The sequence below is a fragment of the Eutrigla gurnardus genome (assembly GCF_963514095.1).
Source record: "Eutrigla gurnardus genome assembly, chromosome: 6".
NCBI lineage: Eukaryota > Metazoa > Chordata > Actinopteri > Perciformes > Triglidae > Eutrigla > Eutrigla gurnardus.
In genome coordinates, this window is record NC_139920.1 from 6,942,132 (window position 1) to 6,958,912 (window position 16,781).

General features: G+C 40.7%; 2 protein-coding genes across 2 annotated transcripts; one reads left to right on the forward strand and one right to left on the reverse strand.

Moving 5' to 3' along the window:
* Positions 1 to 4,972: 4,972 nt before the first annotated feature.
* LOC311014348 (interferon-induced protein with tetratricopeptide repeats 1-like) lies at positions 4,973 to 8,592 on the forward strand. Its single transcript, XM_084010906.1, has 2 exons — positions 4,973 to 5,303; positions 6,090 to 8,592. Exons 1-2 carry the CDS (start codon positions 5,296 to 5,298, stop codon positions 7,363 to 7,365), a joined length of 1,284 nt encoding a protein of 427 aa, XP_083867032.1. The 5' UTR covers positions 4,973 to 5,295; the 3' UTR covers positions 7,366 to 8,592.
* A 1,412-nt stretch (positions 8,593 to 10,004) lies between these two features.
* On the reverse strand, positions 10,005 to 16,696 carry prpf38a (pre-mRNA processing factor 38A). Its single transcript, XM_084010915.1, has 10 exons — positions 16,493 to 16,696; positions 16,019 to 16,178; positions 15,505 to 15,626; positions 12,364 to 12,449; positions 12,165 to 12,275; positions 11,755 to 11,867; positions 11,626 to 11,652; positions 11,436 to 11,527; positions 10,920 to 10,968; positions 10,005 to 10,432 (listed from the first exon to the last, which is right to left on the reverse strand). The coding sequence occupies exons 1-10, from the start codon at positions 16,620 to 16,622 to the stop codon at positions 10,387 to 10,389; spliced, it is 936 nt and encodes a 311-aa protein (XP_083867041.1). The 5' UTR covers positions 16,623 to 16,696; the 3' UTR covers positions 10,005 to 10,386.
* Positions 16,697 to 16,781: the final 85 nt, after the last annotated feature.

The window sequence follows — 16,781 nt, forward strand, 5'->3', positions numbered from 1 at the left end:
AAAGTCACACACTTACTTCCATTATTTATCATACCAAAGCGGCAGTCAGAAGCGTGACCCTTTCATTGTATTCAAACATTCCAAGCCTAGCGAGGATGCGCGTGCAGTTTGGGGTCAGAAAATGTCACAACAGGTAAGCGAAGAGCATGTCTGTCCACGGTCCTCCACCGAATAATTCTGAATATGCTCTTTCGTTGTCGATTAAGGACCGCGAACAAAACCTAAATAAATTAGTACTCGCCGACGGCAATAGTCTGCCTGACCCAGCTTCCATAAAAGATTGGGTAGATGATATTAGCAAGTGGCCAGATATCCAGTGGCCAGCTATTCACTCTTACCTTATCGATAAACCTAGCCCGTACACACGAGAAAGTCTATGCGCATACAAGTCACTCGATGCCTATAATTATGTTGTGTCTGGACATGTTCAAAAGATCCTCTACAATGACATAGGGAAAGGTTTTTGTGCACTGAAAGGAGAAGTCCTGCCAAGCCAGCGTCAAGGAAAGAAGACGACTATGTACGAGGCGTGGGTCATATACAACCAGGAGAAGTGCTACATTCACACAGCTAACTGCACCTGCATGGCAGGGTAAGTTTATTTTTTTCTTAAACCAGAGGACACTGTCCTTATCTTCTTCCGAAAAAGGCTCAAGACTCACCTGTTCAGACTTCACCTCGACTAGCATGACCTCCCCCCCGCCCCAAAAAAAAAAAAAAAAAAAAACCCTTACCTATAGCACTCTGATCGTAGCACTGTTGCTCTTGAACTACTAGTTTACTCAGATGAGGACCTAACACTTGTTCTACTTTTAGCTCTTACTTTATCGGCAATGATTCGTTGTGGTTTCCTTGTTTCCTTCTTTTGACAAATGTACTTATTGTAAGTCGCTTTGGACAAAAGCATCTGCTAAATGACCTAAATGTAAATGTAAATGTTGTTGACAGTTTTATTTCTGTAATTTCCCGTTAGTATCATTCCATTTGCCATTTAACGTAAATTTCACTTGCTCTCTCACTGTTCAACATAGCATAACATAGCATAGCATATCATCTGTTAATTTAGCCTATTCAGCTTAATCCTCTCTGCTCCAACTCCTTGTCCACGATCGCAGTTATATGAAAACATCTGAGAATGAAGCTTAGCTGACTGTCCTCTTTAGCAAGTATGTCACTTTTCAAAAAATGATACCAGAAACCTACCAGCCACTGTCAAATTTGACAAGCATTTGGCAGGTGCTAACGTCCATCATACACACACACACACACACACACACACACACACACACACACACACACACACACACACGTTAAAAAAACAGTAGTTTAGATCGTTTCGATTAATCTGCTTAACATTTGATTTAATTTCAGACTTAGGTCATGCTGTAGCCATGCAGCCTCAATTAGGTTCAAAGTTGAACTTTGTGTTAGAATGGGAATGATAGAGGAGCCAGCAGTCGCCTCAGGAGAGTGTGTGTGGAAAGACTTGAGTAGGAAAGAAGTCCATCCAGCTCCACTGAGAAATATCAGCTTTTCGTAAACCAAAGAGACCAGGCAGTCAGCGTCCAGCCACTTTGGAAACTGTCAGGAGTAGGCCTAACAGCACCACTCCCAGAGGCACAGGCATGTTGTAGTTGACAGCCTAGATAAGTTTCCTTTGGCCAAACATAATTTTGTTTATTTACACCTCCCTCCCCCCTTCGACATTATGTCAGACAAGGAAAGAAGCTTTTATGGAGATGCAAGTTTTACAATGTGTATGGTAGTGTGATCATGCCTGCAATTCTCAACATCATGGAAATGTGATTATATACACTGTACTAAAACAAGGGTGAAATGTTATGTTATGGCACATATTGGAATGTACTGACATATTTGTCTATTGTGGAATTTGTTACACAACAGCAGTCAAACTCAAAAGACTGGCAGACCTACAGAGCTGGCAGGATTACAAGCACCAGGTTTCACCATGTGGCTACAGCCGAACATATCAGTGACACATACCTTATGGACATAATGCAGTACAACCAAATACAGCTAAATGTCCCAGCTGTTCTCTGGGGTAAGTCCATGGAGGAGACAGCAAGGCAAGCCTACACAGATCTTATGGTCAAAAGCCATCAAGACTTTAGGGTCAGTTCCTGTGGCTTAGTGGTCCGGCCCGCTGAGCCTCACCTTGGATCATCACCAGATGGCGTGGTGACATGTACCTGTTGTGGTAAAGGTCTGGTCGAAATAAAGTGTCCCTACAAATACCGTGATGGGCTTCAGGGAAGCACAGATGACAAGCACTTCTGCCTTGACAGGTCATTTATTTTAAAGACTTCACACCAATACTATTACCAAACCCAACTCCACATGTTTGTGTCTGACCTAGGCTACTGTGATTTTGTGTTATGGAGGAGAAATGAGATCATAGTGCAACGCATTATGAAACATCAAGAGTTTCTGCTGGAGACTTTATCAAAGGCACAACATGTCTTCATTTCAAAAGTGTTACCTGAGCTGCTAACAAGAAAACCCTTCCTTACAGCCACAGCAAGCCTGCCAAATCTGCAAAAGACCAGATTTTGGTAAGATGATTAACTGTGTGAAATGTGATGGTCATTTCCATTATGGATGCGCACAAATAAAAAGGAGGTCAGCAAATTGGTTGTGTAAAAAATGTATTTCATGACTGATGACATTTCATATACATGACAATAAATCAGTCATTTCAAGTCAATGACTTCACTTATTTGGAACCTGTTCCTTTTAGGAACAACACTTTTACAAAGGTTAGTTAGTGCAGCACACACAGTCACTACTTCATCTAGCATATCAACCTGAGACACTGGGATTACTGTTTGCAAAATTTTAAAACTCTTCCACCTTCCTATCACTCGCTCTATATGTATCCTAACACGTACCAGTTGTCTGGATGTGTCAACTTCCTGTGCAGAGAGTTGTTTTTTCCCTTTAGTGAAATAAGGCATACGAAGGGTTGCACCATAAGCAGCTAGTTCATCACGTACTAAAAATCCCCTATCAGCTAAGACCTCATCCATAGGCTCCAACAGTTCCAGGAAACCAGACTCTCTGGTAATCTGTTTATCTGATACCCGGCCACCCCACCCTGGAGACACGAATGGAATGGCCCCAGGAGGTGTGGTGGCAATCAAATACTTAATGGTATTGCTGTGTTTATAATTGGACCAAGTCTGGGCTCTTGCAGTGAGATTACTAGGTCTAGCTATACAAATTTCAGTGCAGTCAATAATGCAGCAACATCTTTTAAAGTTTCGCTTGAATGCTCTGGGCATATTTTTAAGTATTGCTCCCTTGTTTGGCCATTTTATTAGTGGCTTGAGGACCACTGACATAACAGATATCCAGCACCAATAAATATGAGATACAGTGCTATTTGCTACATTAAATCTATATGCCAGGTCAAGGTTGCTGAGGCCCAACCTTAATTTCATTAAGACCATTAAAAGTTGGTCCTCTAAAGGAAAGCTATGATGACTTATCTCACTGCTTAGTTTTTTAAGGAGCCATTCAAAGATGATAGAGGTCAGTCCAGTGAAAAACACTAATTGTCTAAAGCTAGACTTGACATTACTATATGTAAACTTTGATTGGTTTAACTTGTGCCTTAATGAGTCATTCTCACTGCGTAGCTGAACACATTCCTGCTGTAGGTTATTGTAATTTTCCTGGAGTTGACGATGTGTCAAGCGAAGGTTGTCATATTCACTTCTTAACACCGTTGGTGGGAGGTCTTCATCAGCTTGAACTTAAAACAAAGACAGACAGACATTCACTGAAAAGTCATCACTGTGATGTTTGTATCTTGTGGCAATACAGGAAATAAATTCCAGCTCTGTGATGGATGTAATTCATACCAGGGCAATGGTCTTGTTCCATTTCTGCAATTGAAGAATCAGGTTGCACTACAGGGATGTACGTATCTGCTCTCTTCCTTTTCCTGTGATATCTAGATGAAAAGAAAAGAAACAAACTGTGACAGCATTTAGCCAAATTATCCACTAATTAATTAATATGTAATTAATTACTTCTACACTAAACAAATGGCAAAAACACCATTAAGGTCTGAAGCATGTGTTATTTATCTTATTTTATAGGCATACCTTTCCATTTTTGTATCATGGTTCTTGTTTTGTTTTGTGTATGCAAACAAAAACGGCACAAAGTCAGGGCTGCTCGAGTCATCTGACGCCTCCTCTTCAAAGACAAGAAAATATTTGTTGTTCTAATGTTGCCTCAACTGCTGCATCAATGGAAGTACCAAAACTAGTCTATGCAACAAGTCACAATTGACAGAGAATTTAAGTGTCTAATAGTGCTAAAACGTTATATCATTTTGGATAATTAACTTAGTTAAAAGGGAACGTTTACTTAGTTAGCGCACCATGTTCACTTGTCAACGCTCTAGCCGGCAGCTAACTACATGCTAGCTACGTCCAAGACCACAACATAACTTTAGGCAGCATGGGTTTCATATACATGTGCATTGACACACACTTCTGTGAAATCCAGGCTTTTCAGCGTAATCTAACAGAAAGAGCTGATAAATGATATTGACTGAAATGAAGTGAGCACTACAAACACGGGCCTCTTTGACCGCAGTAGCATCACCCCAGTCTTCTCTTTTTAATGCTAGGAGCCACAAACAACGTCTATTTTTTTGAAAGGGATGAGATCCTGTCGGGATTCTGAAGAACTTCACACCATTGCAGGTTCTATTTTCACAGCCAACTACGCTACAAGTAGGCATCATATGTGTTGGACTGTTGACTTGGTACAACTTAATGCTACGAGCATGTGTTTTGTGATCCCAAACTGCGCACGTATATTTCTGTGACGTAGCTCTCGAAGAAGCACGTCTCCTCTGACGGAGGTGTCAAATGTTGGGGAGTGGGCGGGGTTAAACATTTACTCCGCCCACTCGGTCTTATCTCAAGAGCACAAGAATGTTTACGTGAGAGAAGTCCATCAACGTTTGAGTCATGTTTTCCGTCGTTTGTCTTTTGTTTTTTCGTTTTTTTGTTTTTTTCAAGTGTGGCTGTAGGTTTCCATTCATGGAAAACGAAAGTCAAGGCGAACTGCCCCAGAACAAAATACTTGCTAACGCCCTGTGAAACTTCAGTCTCGTTTCAAGCTGTGTGGTCAACAACATCTTACAACTTACAGTAAAGTAGAAGCTGGACATCACCGATATACACCTGCAGACCCAAGACAGCAACCCGAGCCAGCTTAATATTTAAAGAACTACAGAGGTGAGGAAACAGCTGAATGATGAGGTGAGTAACTGCTTCTGTATATTGTAGTCTATGAGAACATATTTACTATGATTATGATTTATTAAATGTCATATAATTAAGTCCATATTTACTATGTCCCAGGGCTCAAAATATTTACATTATGGATAATTTCTTCCTTTCTTTCTTTCTTTCTTTCTGAGCGAGTTAGGCTCATCCCTTTGTCCCCTCATTTCTTTGAAATGTTCCTTCCATTTTTCCTTCCATCAAAATTAGGCCCTATGTTCCCTCAACACAGGGATGGCCCTTCCCTGCAGTGTATGTAATACGTAGGTATTAGTAGGTAATGAAGGAGTAGTACTATTCAGGATTAGGGTTAGGTGTATCAAGTTCTTTATGTTATTGTAACCGTGTAGATTATTATGTGTTGATTATTTTAATTATTTCATTTTATGTTGTTACCCTTTGCATTATTTTATTATATTAATGTGCAGTTATGATGTTGGTTCCGCGTGCTCTTGTTTTGGTGGGGACCGGACATACAGGGCATGAGAGGGTGTTGATGGGACAAAGGGCTGAGGGAACATAGAGTTGAGACATAGGGCTGAGGGAACAACAACAAACAACTTCCAAATAGAAAAACATCCTCCCCTCTGTATTTCCGTTGCACACATTTAATGCTGTGTCTCAGAATGAGAAAGGAGTTTATTGCCAAGTACTTTTTCACATTCGAGGAATTTGTCTTGATGTACAGTGCGCACTATAATTAAAAAGAACAAACAATAAAGCAAAGTACTGTTTAAATATGTTTTTCATATTTTCCATCAGTGTTGCTCAGAGTCAAACAACACTGAAGTCCAAACTGGAGGCCCTGCAGTGTCACTTCACCTGGGATCTGGAGCCCGGCAGGTCCAATCTCTTGCGTCTCAGGGACCAGCTGGAGGACATCGGCACAGAGGAGGGAAAGAAGTGGCTGGGTCCCATTTACAACCTGCGAGGGTTCATTCAGTACAAGCTGGGGTCCACTGAAGACCCCCAGAGTTCCTTCAACAAGGCTGCAGAGGCCTTCCGCCAGATGAGAAACGCAGATGATGGCTCGTGGTTAGTGGTGAACTACGGGAACCTGGCTTGGCTGCACCATCGCCTGGGAGACCAAACAGAGAGCGAAGCTTACCTGTCAAAGGTCAACGCCCTGATGAGTAAATACCCATCTCCAGCCCAGGACGAGCTCCATGCGGAGATCTGCGCTGAAAAGGCCTGGACCCTGATGAAGTTCAGCACAGAGAAAAGGCTGCTGGCTAAAGATTACTTCGAGCGAGCCATCAGGATGCAGCCGGACATGGTGGATTGGAACACCAGCCATGTCCTAGTGTTAGCCAATGTTTTCAGGTACAGCAGAATAGGGGTGGAGGCTGACATCTTAGAGAAAATGAGAATGGCTAAGGAAAATGATCCAGAGAACTTGTACATCGCCGTTAAGTACGTTGAGCAATGTGCTAGGAAAGGAGATAGAATTGAAGATGAGGCACACGAGTTAGCCAGAAAGGTTTTGAGAAATCCTGCCAGCATCTACAGTGGTATGAAGCAGTTACTAAGGGTGTACTGGAAAAATGTGTCTATTGATAAGGCCATTGATTTGGCAGAGGAGGTTCTGAAAAACCATCCAGATGAGCGTTATCTGAAGAAGTGTGCTGCAATGTGCTATAAATGGAAGATAATGTATGTCAGGGACAGTCAGCCAAAGCAAAGTGAGATAGACAGAGCAGTCAGCCTCCTTAAAGAGGTGATTTCTCTTTACCCACATTCTTCACTTCTGAAGGAAATAGATCTGGCAGATATATACGCAAAGTCCAATCACGACCAGGCTGAAGCTGAGCAGATATACCAGGAACTGCTAGAACGTGAGCTTGAACCTGCAGACAAACAGATGGTTTACAACAAATACGCAGAATATTTAAACTGGTACCGAAAAGATTCCAACAGGTCGATACAATATCACATGAAGGCAGCAGCGATACCGGAACAATCCTTCTTTCGTGGAAACAGCATTAATGCTCTGCGGAAGATGAAAGTAGTCGCAGGAACCGAATGTGGAGAGAAATAGAGGAGTTTCTGGAAAACCTGCAAGAGCCTTAGTGTTTGTAACAGCAGGTTCTAAATGTAGAAATCATAACGGTAGTGCATTACTTTAAAAAAGTGTACATACTAATTGATCTGTATCCTTTACAGACTGGTTTCAACAAGTAATCATGACTTTACACTTCAGTAGATTATGGAAGAGAAATGCTTAAAAAAAACATACAGGGTAAAAAGTTGGAATGATTTTTTATGTCTTGTCTTTTATAGCACCGAACAAATATTATGCATGAATTCACATCACCTGGGTAATAGGGACACATTTGCTGCTTGTAGAAAAACAACTCCTTATACAAAACTGTCAAATGTGATGGTTAATAACATGCAAGGATGGAGTCAGATAAGAGGAAGGAACTGGAAAAGGAACCTGAAAACAGCCAATCCGAGAGGACCACACCCCGCTTGCATAATTTAATATTCAATATTGTATAAAAGACTGGGTCAGGGTAAAAATAGCTTGTCAGACTTGGTGAACTGCCAAACATAGTCAGACCCAGAGCTCTGTAACTTGTGCGACTTTGCTGTTTCTTCAATAAAGCTGATTTAGAACCTAAATAGCTGCTCCTATAGCTTCATTTTGAACACAACACAACAATAGGAATAAACAGAGGATTGTGTCTGAAAACAAAATATTCCAACTTCATGGGCAACAGTGTATATACATGCATACATTTGTCTGCAGTCATGTACTCTATTATATCTTTTAATAACGCTGGTCCTTTAAATAATATCTGCTGTGGACATGTTCAGATGTGATTACTATAATTCAGCATCACATGATTTATGAGAATTGATTTTTTTCAGGTGATTTTTGTAATTTGCAAGGTCTCTCTCATCGTCTAGTGCTTATCCGTGTCGGGCAGCAGCTTTTGCAAGGTGTTTATTTTATTCTTGTGTTCATGTTTCCCCCTAATGATTGTGTTTTATGTCTATATAAGAACATAATTCATTATATGAAATTTGCTTTGCAAGCCTCAGAGTAGTGAAATATAAACCACTGATGGAGCCTTTAACCTGAATATTATTGCCAGTTTAACCTGATTGTATGTATAAAAGTATGTTAAGCTGTGTCTCAGATGTACATGATAGCCTACTAATACTATTAAAGATGCTTTATGAACATTAAGAACTCTTTAAGCTTTGTTTTTGTGGTAACACAGGGTGATAATAACATTCATGGTTCCATATTGTAAAATGTGATTTTTATTTCTTTTTACAAGAATAAAAATTCATCTTGGTAAAGCATGACCCAAGAAATGGTCGGGTGGTGCAGAAGCCAAAAACTCCGACTCAGAACATGTAACATAAGATCATAGTTGGTGTTGATCTTTTCATGACCAACACAAAGAATAATAACTAGGGCTGTCAAAAGATTGATTTTTTAATCGCGATTAATCGCATTGTGTCCATAGTTAACTCGCGATTAATCGCAAATTAATCGCATTTTTTGGCACATTTTTTTTTCTTCTAAATGTACCTTAATGTATTTTTTTTTCCTATTCTTAATACTTTTAACAACATAAGGGCAAATATACTTGATTTATGAAAATGTTTATTTAACACTTCAAATATCCCCTTACCAAAACATGGGATCAAAACAGGGTTATAAGAATATATCACAAACAATTAAAGTGAACATGTCACAGGAGATAGTGTAACAGGAGATAAGTACAGTTAGGATATACCGGTAAGTGCATTGGCTTGCAAGTGATATCTCAGACTGGACGTACTTCTATGGTAGCTCATTTCATACCCACAGTACGCGCAGATGACTTTGGTCTTATCGACTGAACCATCTGGCAGTCTTTTGAAGGTGAATTTGCCGTTCACAAATCGCCCCTGTGGACACGCACCTTCAAGGTGCGTGTCCACAGGGGCGATTTTAAACGCGTGTGGACGCGCCGCTTCCCAGTATTGCACGCTTGGTGGGCTGCCACTAGAGGATGATTGACAGGCGCTCTCCTTTAAACAACAACTTTTTGCGAGCGTTCGCGAGGCGGCGAGTCGAGCCCGGCGCCTCTGATTAGCATAAAGTAGATTCGACTTCAACTTTAGGCAAATGAGGAGCGGCCAACTCGCGCGCCGTCTCTCGACATTCGCCGCGACGTTACCAGAATGCATTGCACAGCTTTTCACATAGACAATGAATGGGACGCGGGGAAACACCGCTGCCTGTGGACACGTACCTTCCCTCTGGATCAAGACTACAGGTGCCACCGACGGCCAGAAATCATACAATGCGCGTTTTTTTTTTTAAATACCGAGCGTTAATCGCGCGTTAAAAAAAATTAACGGCGTTAAGAGGATGTTGCGTTAACGCGTTAACTTTGACAGCCCTAATAATAACGTATATTCCGAGCTGCTTCTGTTAAAGGCAGGTCTCAACAAGTATCTGCAAGTTTTCACACTATAGTGCATTAAAAGGACAACAGAGGCTCTTTATCATCATCTAACATTGTATGAAAGGCTGAACCACTAATTCAACCCCAATTAAGATTACTTCATTACCTCCTACTCTTTGTAATAAAATCCCAGGAGCATCGATCATGTGTGGTTTGTTCTTGTTGTCATCGGATACCAAACAAACTTCAAAAAGCACACGACAAATGAATCAGGGTATTTATTTATGACAAATGTCAGGTCAGAGTGTGAAACATACATCAACACATTTTCTGCATTTACATGGATCCATAATAATCAATAATGGCCTGAATTATGTGAAAACAGTATTATTAGATTTTAGAACCACAGAATGAGACTGGAAGGCTGCAGATGGAGTGAGCGATGAGATACTGTACATACACACTGCAGAAACCTGAGGGCTTTACATTGTATGATCTTACAGACAGGTCAGTGGTCCAACATCTCAAATAGAAATTACTTCTAAAATAAAACAATAACAACTCAAATTTCATACAAGATTTAGAGGCAAATTCTGACAGTTTGGAGGTAAAATAAAAAAAGGGCAGATACAAAAGTGAAATGGAGATCACTCGTTTCCTCTTCGACTCTTCTTGTGACTCTTTTTTGAACTCCTGTGATAGGAAAGAAAATTATGCTTAGTGGAAATAATTTAACAAATGTTTCACATCTTATTATCAATAATAAATCAGGTTGAAGAAACACAGGAACATTAAATTCTGTTTTATTCATCTGTTGAAGAAGATCACATGATCAATAAGCTAGAGATTTCTAAACTGTTTCGAGGGGGGGGGGGGCACGCCATCCACTGATGAAGATCATGTGTTAATAAAAAGCTCCAGAAATCTACTGTGCAGACTTTTTGGTGAAATTGTTTTGGTGACTAGCCATCAAGAACCAACATGTACTAAAAGTCTTCATTGAAAGCCTCATCAGGTTTGTAAACTGAATGACTCCCTATCTGAGTGCATCGCTCATGATTTTAATTTAATTTAAATTGGTTAAAAACTGTATTTTTGCAGATTTATGCAGATTGGTTATACTTGGTTACACGTTTTGGGCAGAATCAAAATGTTTGCATGTGTCAGTAACTTCACTCACCTCTCTGGGGACTTTGAGTGGCTGCGATGTCTGTGGCTTCTGTGGTGACCTGGTTCAACATATGAAAAGAATAAGTACCAATCAGCCATCATCATAGAATCACATGATGCAGCAGGGAGTTGTTTTCTCGTCTACATATTCATTCAAAATCATTTTCTCAGATTTGATCGTTGAGTTCAGGTTGTGTTTGCGATATATTGAAACTCCTGCTCTGATAAGATGGGGTATTTTGATCATTTCATTTATGATTTTTCATATTCAATATTGGAAAACGTTTTATCTTTAGGGAGTCAGACTACTAGTCTGAGTATCAAGAATCACATTTATTATAGTGCCATCTTAACTCATTTTGCTGTGGCTTTTTGTTCAATCAAATGACCTCCCCATATACACTAGGACCTCGCATGCACAGCACATCATCCATCCCGTCTTTTCTTTTCCAGCCTCTACAGGCCAGTAGTAGAGTCTGCTCTTTTTCTTTTCTTTAGTTTTAGAAACAGATCTTCATTTCTGTACCTGGAGATTTGGAGCGATGGCGTCTGTCTCTGGACCGGCTGCGGTGTCGGCGGGGGCTCTTGCTGCGATGGCGGTCCCTCCGGGGTGATGGGCTACACGAGCACACACACAACAGAAAACATCAATGAGCGTGAGCTACACGTATTATACTCAAAAAGTGACAAAGGACTTTGGGTAAATGCAAACCTACCTTCTCCTCTTTGGAGATCGGCTCCTCCTGAGGAAAAAAAGCACAGATGATTTGATTTAGAGCTGAACCCATGATTTTTAACCACTTTACACTTCAACACGTCTTATATTTGATTACTGCAACACAAACCGTCTGGGTGAGCGACTGCGCCTGTAACGAGGTGATGGAGAGCGACGAGGTCTGTCGTTGTCACGGTAACCGTCACGCCGTCTGTGGGGCTCTGGGGTCTGGAGTCTCTCCGGCTGAGTGTGGAAAAAGCACAAACAAGTTAAAAGTGTAACAATCACTACGAGGTTCTTGCACTCCAGAAAGTGTCATGGACCGATGCATCTTTTACCTGACTCAAGTCTGAGGTTTGAAACTTTTTAAGTTGAGTTTAAGGGGTTTCACAAGAATGAGTAGATGTATTGTCTGAGCACATCAGGAATAAAAAGTGGAAACTTTTCTATGATCATATCCGCATCACTTATTATTATTAGTCACTCGACAGCAAAAACGTTTTCACATGGTCTTCCACAACACTAGTTACACTTTATTACCTTCTCCTCTTCCTCCTCATCTTCTTCACTGCTCTCCACCTCATCCAGATCTTCCTCCAGAGCGCTGATACGTGGGTCTAACATCTCAGCCTCCTCAAGGACATGTCTTTTCTATAACACACACACACGCACACACACAGTCAGTGGTGTAGGCACTGGAATCAAGCGGTGTGTGTAAAGAGCTCTGCTGCAAACATACCTGAAGTCGAGGTAGAATGATGTCACACATCCTCTCTGCATGAAGGAGCTCATCGATAAACTCGTCCACGTGCATTAGCTCAAACTCTAAAAACAAGAAAACACATTTAATTAAACATCCACAACATAAGTCGTCTACACTACCTGCAATTAAATTTCGGTCCAATCAATGAACAAATGAATGAATCTCTCACTGAACTGAAGAGCATGATTCATCTTAAAAGTCTTGAGTCATCATTCCAGTTATGTGGCAAAATCAGCGTTTCAGTCCAAAAGCCTGGTGGTAAATATTTGTGTGACTCTTTACTTTACTGTGTGATGAGGAAGAGCTCCACTGTGAAAACCAAAAGCTCCTAAACCCACAGCGTCTCGTTTGTGGTTTCATTCTCATCCATACTACATATGAGTGCTGCGATATCTTTGATTATACATTTGGTTCGAGTATCTTTTAAAGATATGTATTTGAAGATAAAAAACATTAAATAAGTTTTACAATACAACCCGTTCATAAGAAATAGACTTCAGAGCTCCAGACTTACTTTTTTACATTGGTTGCACTTGTGCGCTTAACTTTTTCATTTAGGTGCACCCAACATGTTTCACTGCAACTTATGGCACCGCAATAATACACCTATAACACTTCTTCTGTACAGTTCCCATATACGCTGGTTATTTCTTAACACATGATGAAATTACTATAAACAGGAATATTTTTTTTTAAATGAATGTTTTTTCTTAATTTAAATCTCTACACAAACAATAAATCACAACAACCTCGATTGTTTTAAAAATACATTTAAATGCTCCTCTTTGGTGATATCATAAGCAGTAATGAATGTTGAGTTATTATTTCTGACTCCTCACTACTTTGGTTTGTGGCTGTCTGGTGGCAAGGCCAAGCACGTATCACGGTCCAGGTTACGTTTCTGGTGCTTTTTTTAACACTTCGATTCCAAACGACGTTGTCCGACAGTAAAAGCAGCGTTTCCAGCCCGGCTCCGGCCGTACTCTACAAGTGAATTTATAATGTTGTCCCACCCGCAGGAGACTGAATCACATGACCGGTTCTTAAAACTACGACGACCGGACCGCCCACTTTGCAACACTGGCTCAGTGTCCGATGAGACGGGACCGGCAACTTACGGTGCAAGGGCAGACAGGTGGTGAAGCAGTTAACTCGGCCTTTGATGCGTCTGTGCTGGGACAGGTGGTGTTACGGGAACAGCACCTTTCTGTACGGAAAAACTATCTACCGGTCTCTTCATTTGTGTCGATCAAGGAGGAGCAGATTAACCTAGTTTCAAACGAAGTACACTAAGGTTTATACACTCTGCCTGATTTATTTTTCCCACTGATATTCAGCGAAGCAGAGACTGGGGTGAGAGCCAATCAGAGACGAAGGCCATACTCTGCCTCTTATTGGCTCAGACCGTGGTGATTCTTCTTTGCTGTATGCTGGTGGTAAACTAAATTACTACGCTACACACTAGGGTTTAATCCCAGGACCCGGGATTCCCGGGAAATCTCAACAAAACTATTTCTCGATCGGGAAAGTTTGTGACGGGAAACCGGGAAAATAGCATAATAAAAAAAATCAATGGTGCGCGTCTAATTGTTGTCATACAGTAACGTTGATGGAGGCGACGGTGCGCGCTGCCGCCGTCAGTACGGTAATACAGGCTCACTTCAACAGTCGGCGGGCTATACCTCTGCTCATGATGTCTGGGTCTGAGGAGACCACCCCACCTGCAACAGGTGTTTGATGTTCTAAGTACTGTCCAGGCTACATCCGTGGAGGCGGAGAGAGCGTTTTCTATCTGCGGCCAATTTGTCACAAAAATCCGAAACCGCCTTAGCGCAGAGTCTATCGACGCTCTCTGTTTCTTGAAAGCACATTTCCAGAAGAAAAAAAAAGCACAGGGTGAGAAATTAATTGTAAACTTAAAGAAATATTGAGCCTTGTCACGAGTTCATTGCAATGCGATATTGCGGCGGAGTATGTTTATTTCTTCAATTCAGGCTATCGTTTTATTATCTATGGGCCTGTCTTTTTGCAGGGCACAGTTGTACATTTCTGTGGGTCGTTTTCTTTAAATTTAATGAACATGTATTTGTTTACAAGAGAAATATGCCTGCCCTGCACAATAAAGAAATATTTGGTTAACTTCGAGTGATTATTCCCGTTTTCAGCCGCTTGCAAATCTTAACAGCCCATAATTGATTTAGTTTAAGATAATGGTTTAGGAAGGAATCATTCCATGGTTTACTTTAACATATTTTGTTTTTATAATGGAGTTCTGTAAACTATTAGTTTTGTATAAGGGTTGCCTAGCTTTTCAGAAGACAAGTCACGGACAATCCACCTGGCATTTCATAATTAGCGCTGCAACATGTCGCTCACTAGTCCAACGTGCAGTGGCATAGACTTCATTATTGGTGCGTTGATGGACATAGCCTAAACTGTATTCTTTTGCCCTTATAATGATACAAATAATGTGTAACAATTTGATACAAAGGTCAGTTTGGGATTTATGAACGAATGTTCGAATGATATATACCTATGGCCTACTTGGGCTAAAAAACTATGAAAAAAAACCAAACGTTATTTTCCCGGCATTTCCCGGCATTCCCGGGAAATGGGTTGTCTTATCCCAGGATCTGATTCATGTCATTTTCGGGAAAAATATTAAACCCTACTACACACATGACAGACCAGCTGAATGTTAGGTGCCTCGGTTTTTAGTCACACCTGCGTCCAAAATGGTTGCACCCTGGACTTAATATCCAGAATATGAACACTTCAAAAACACATGGGGATACAATAATTTAAATGCTTGATGTTATACTTCCAGTGCAGTTGGTGCATGTGCAAAGATACAAACCAAGTGATACAGACATGAATCAGAAAACAGGCAGAAGGTGGATATTTCCTCTTCTTTGACTTTTGTGCTAGGCTAGGTGAAACACATCCAGGAATAACACATCTCGTCATCCGACTCTGGGTTTGATGGGAACAAGCGTATTTCTTCTAGACATAGAGTTCAGAGTACGCTGCACAGCAAACGACGGTTTTGATTCGAGGATGTGTATTGTAACACAGGTCAAATATGCCTACTGTTGAGTTGATTTCTCAAATACTCACCGCCGTTTCTGTTCTGACTCTTGACTTTTCTGTAATCGTTATACAGTGGCTCCAAGTATTTGTAGCAATCCACTGCAGTGCCAGTTAACCTCATGTACATGGCGCCGAGTAAACGAACGTATCTAATAAAACAAAAACAAAGAGACAGCATATTAAGATGGTTGTATTAGATACAATACAAGCAAATTTGATGATGATGATTAATTATATTGTCTGTACATGGAAACACCCCCCAACTGGCCATGGCTGTTTGTCACATATACGTATACGTAGTTTCTAAAATTTCAAAAGTGTGTCTCAAAACTTTCAGAGTCTTATAACAAAAAGGTTTACTAGTCATACACATGTTCACATTTCGCCACAGTTTAGATTTAAAATGAATTCATAATTAATTCCCTTTTTTCATCTGAGAGGCCAGTCAGAGTACATGCATTATTTTCTGTGTTTTGGTTTGTTTGAAGAAGGCAATACAGAACCAGTGTTTATTTTATTCTCTCAATAGAGTGAAACTCACTTGAAATCCTCGTTTTTTATGAACTCAACGATGATGTCTTTTTCAGGTTGGATCTGCAACATTTTCAGCGTGAGGCAGAGGAAGGGAGTGGGCTTGATGTTTCCTCCAAAAACTCCACCGACATACTTCAACTCCATAGCTTTGTCAACAACCAGCTCAGCTGTGGATTAGACAACATGCACCCACACCATGAAGAGTCATTTGGAAATACAAAAGGACAAAACAAACCGTTTGGACAGACATATTCTCTCTCAATTTGAGTCCCTCGTCAAGTAAAACTGGTCAAACATATGATGGTTACAGCTTTTAAATGTGAGGATTTGATACTTCAAATTGTTGTAATCATTTACATATAAAAAAACGAACTCAAAACTACGCTAAGCGGACATATATAGGGAACCCTGCCGTGTTGTCGGTTAGCATCATTAGCCAACAGGAAGCTAACGTTAGCTCGCTGGCTAACATGCTACTCACCGGTCAGACCGAAGCACTCCTCCTTCCAGTATTTTGACTCGTAGATTCGAGTCCGGATGATTTTCTCCACCAGATACTGGGGGTTGGTCCCGTGTATACTGTTAGCATCTTTAACAGTTCTGTTTGCCATCGGAATGAAGAATGAATTACTTTGCTAGCATGGAAAACACTGCAACAGCCCGTGATCCACCACCGGAAACCCAATCTTATTAACACTTCCGGTTCATGCTATAACATCTAAAAACATCATTATAAAACAGGGTTGTAGAGAAAGACTAAAGAAGATAGT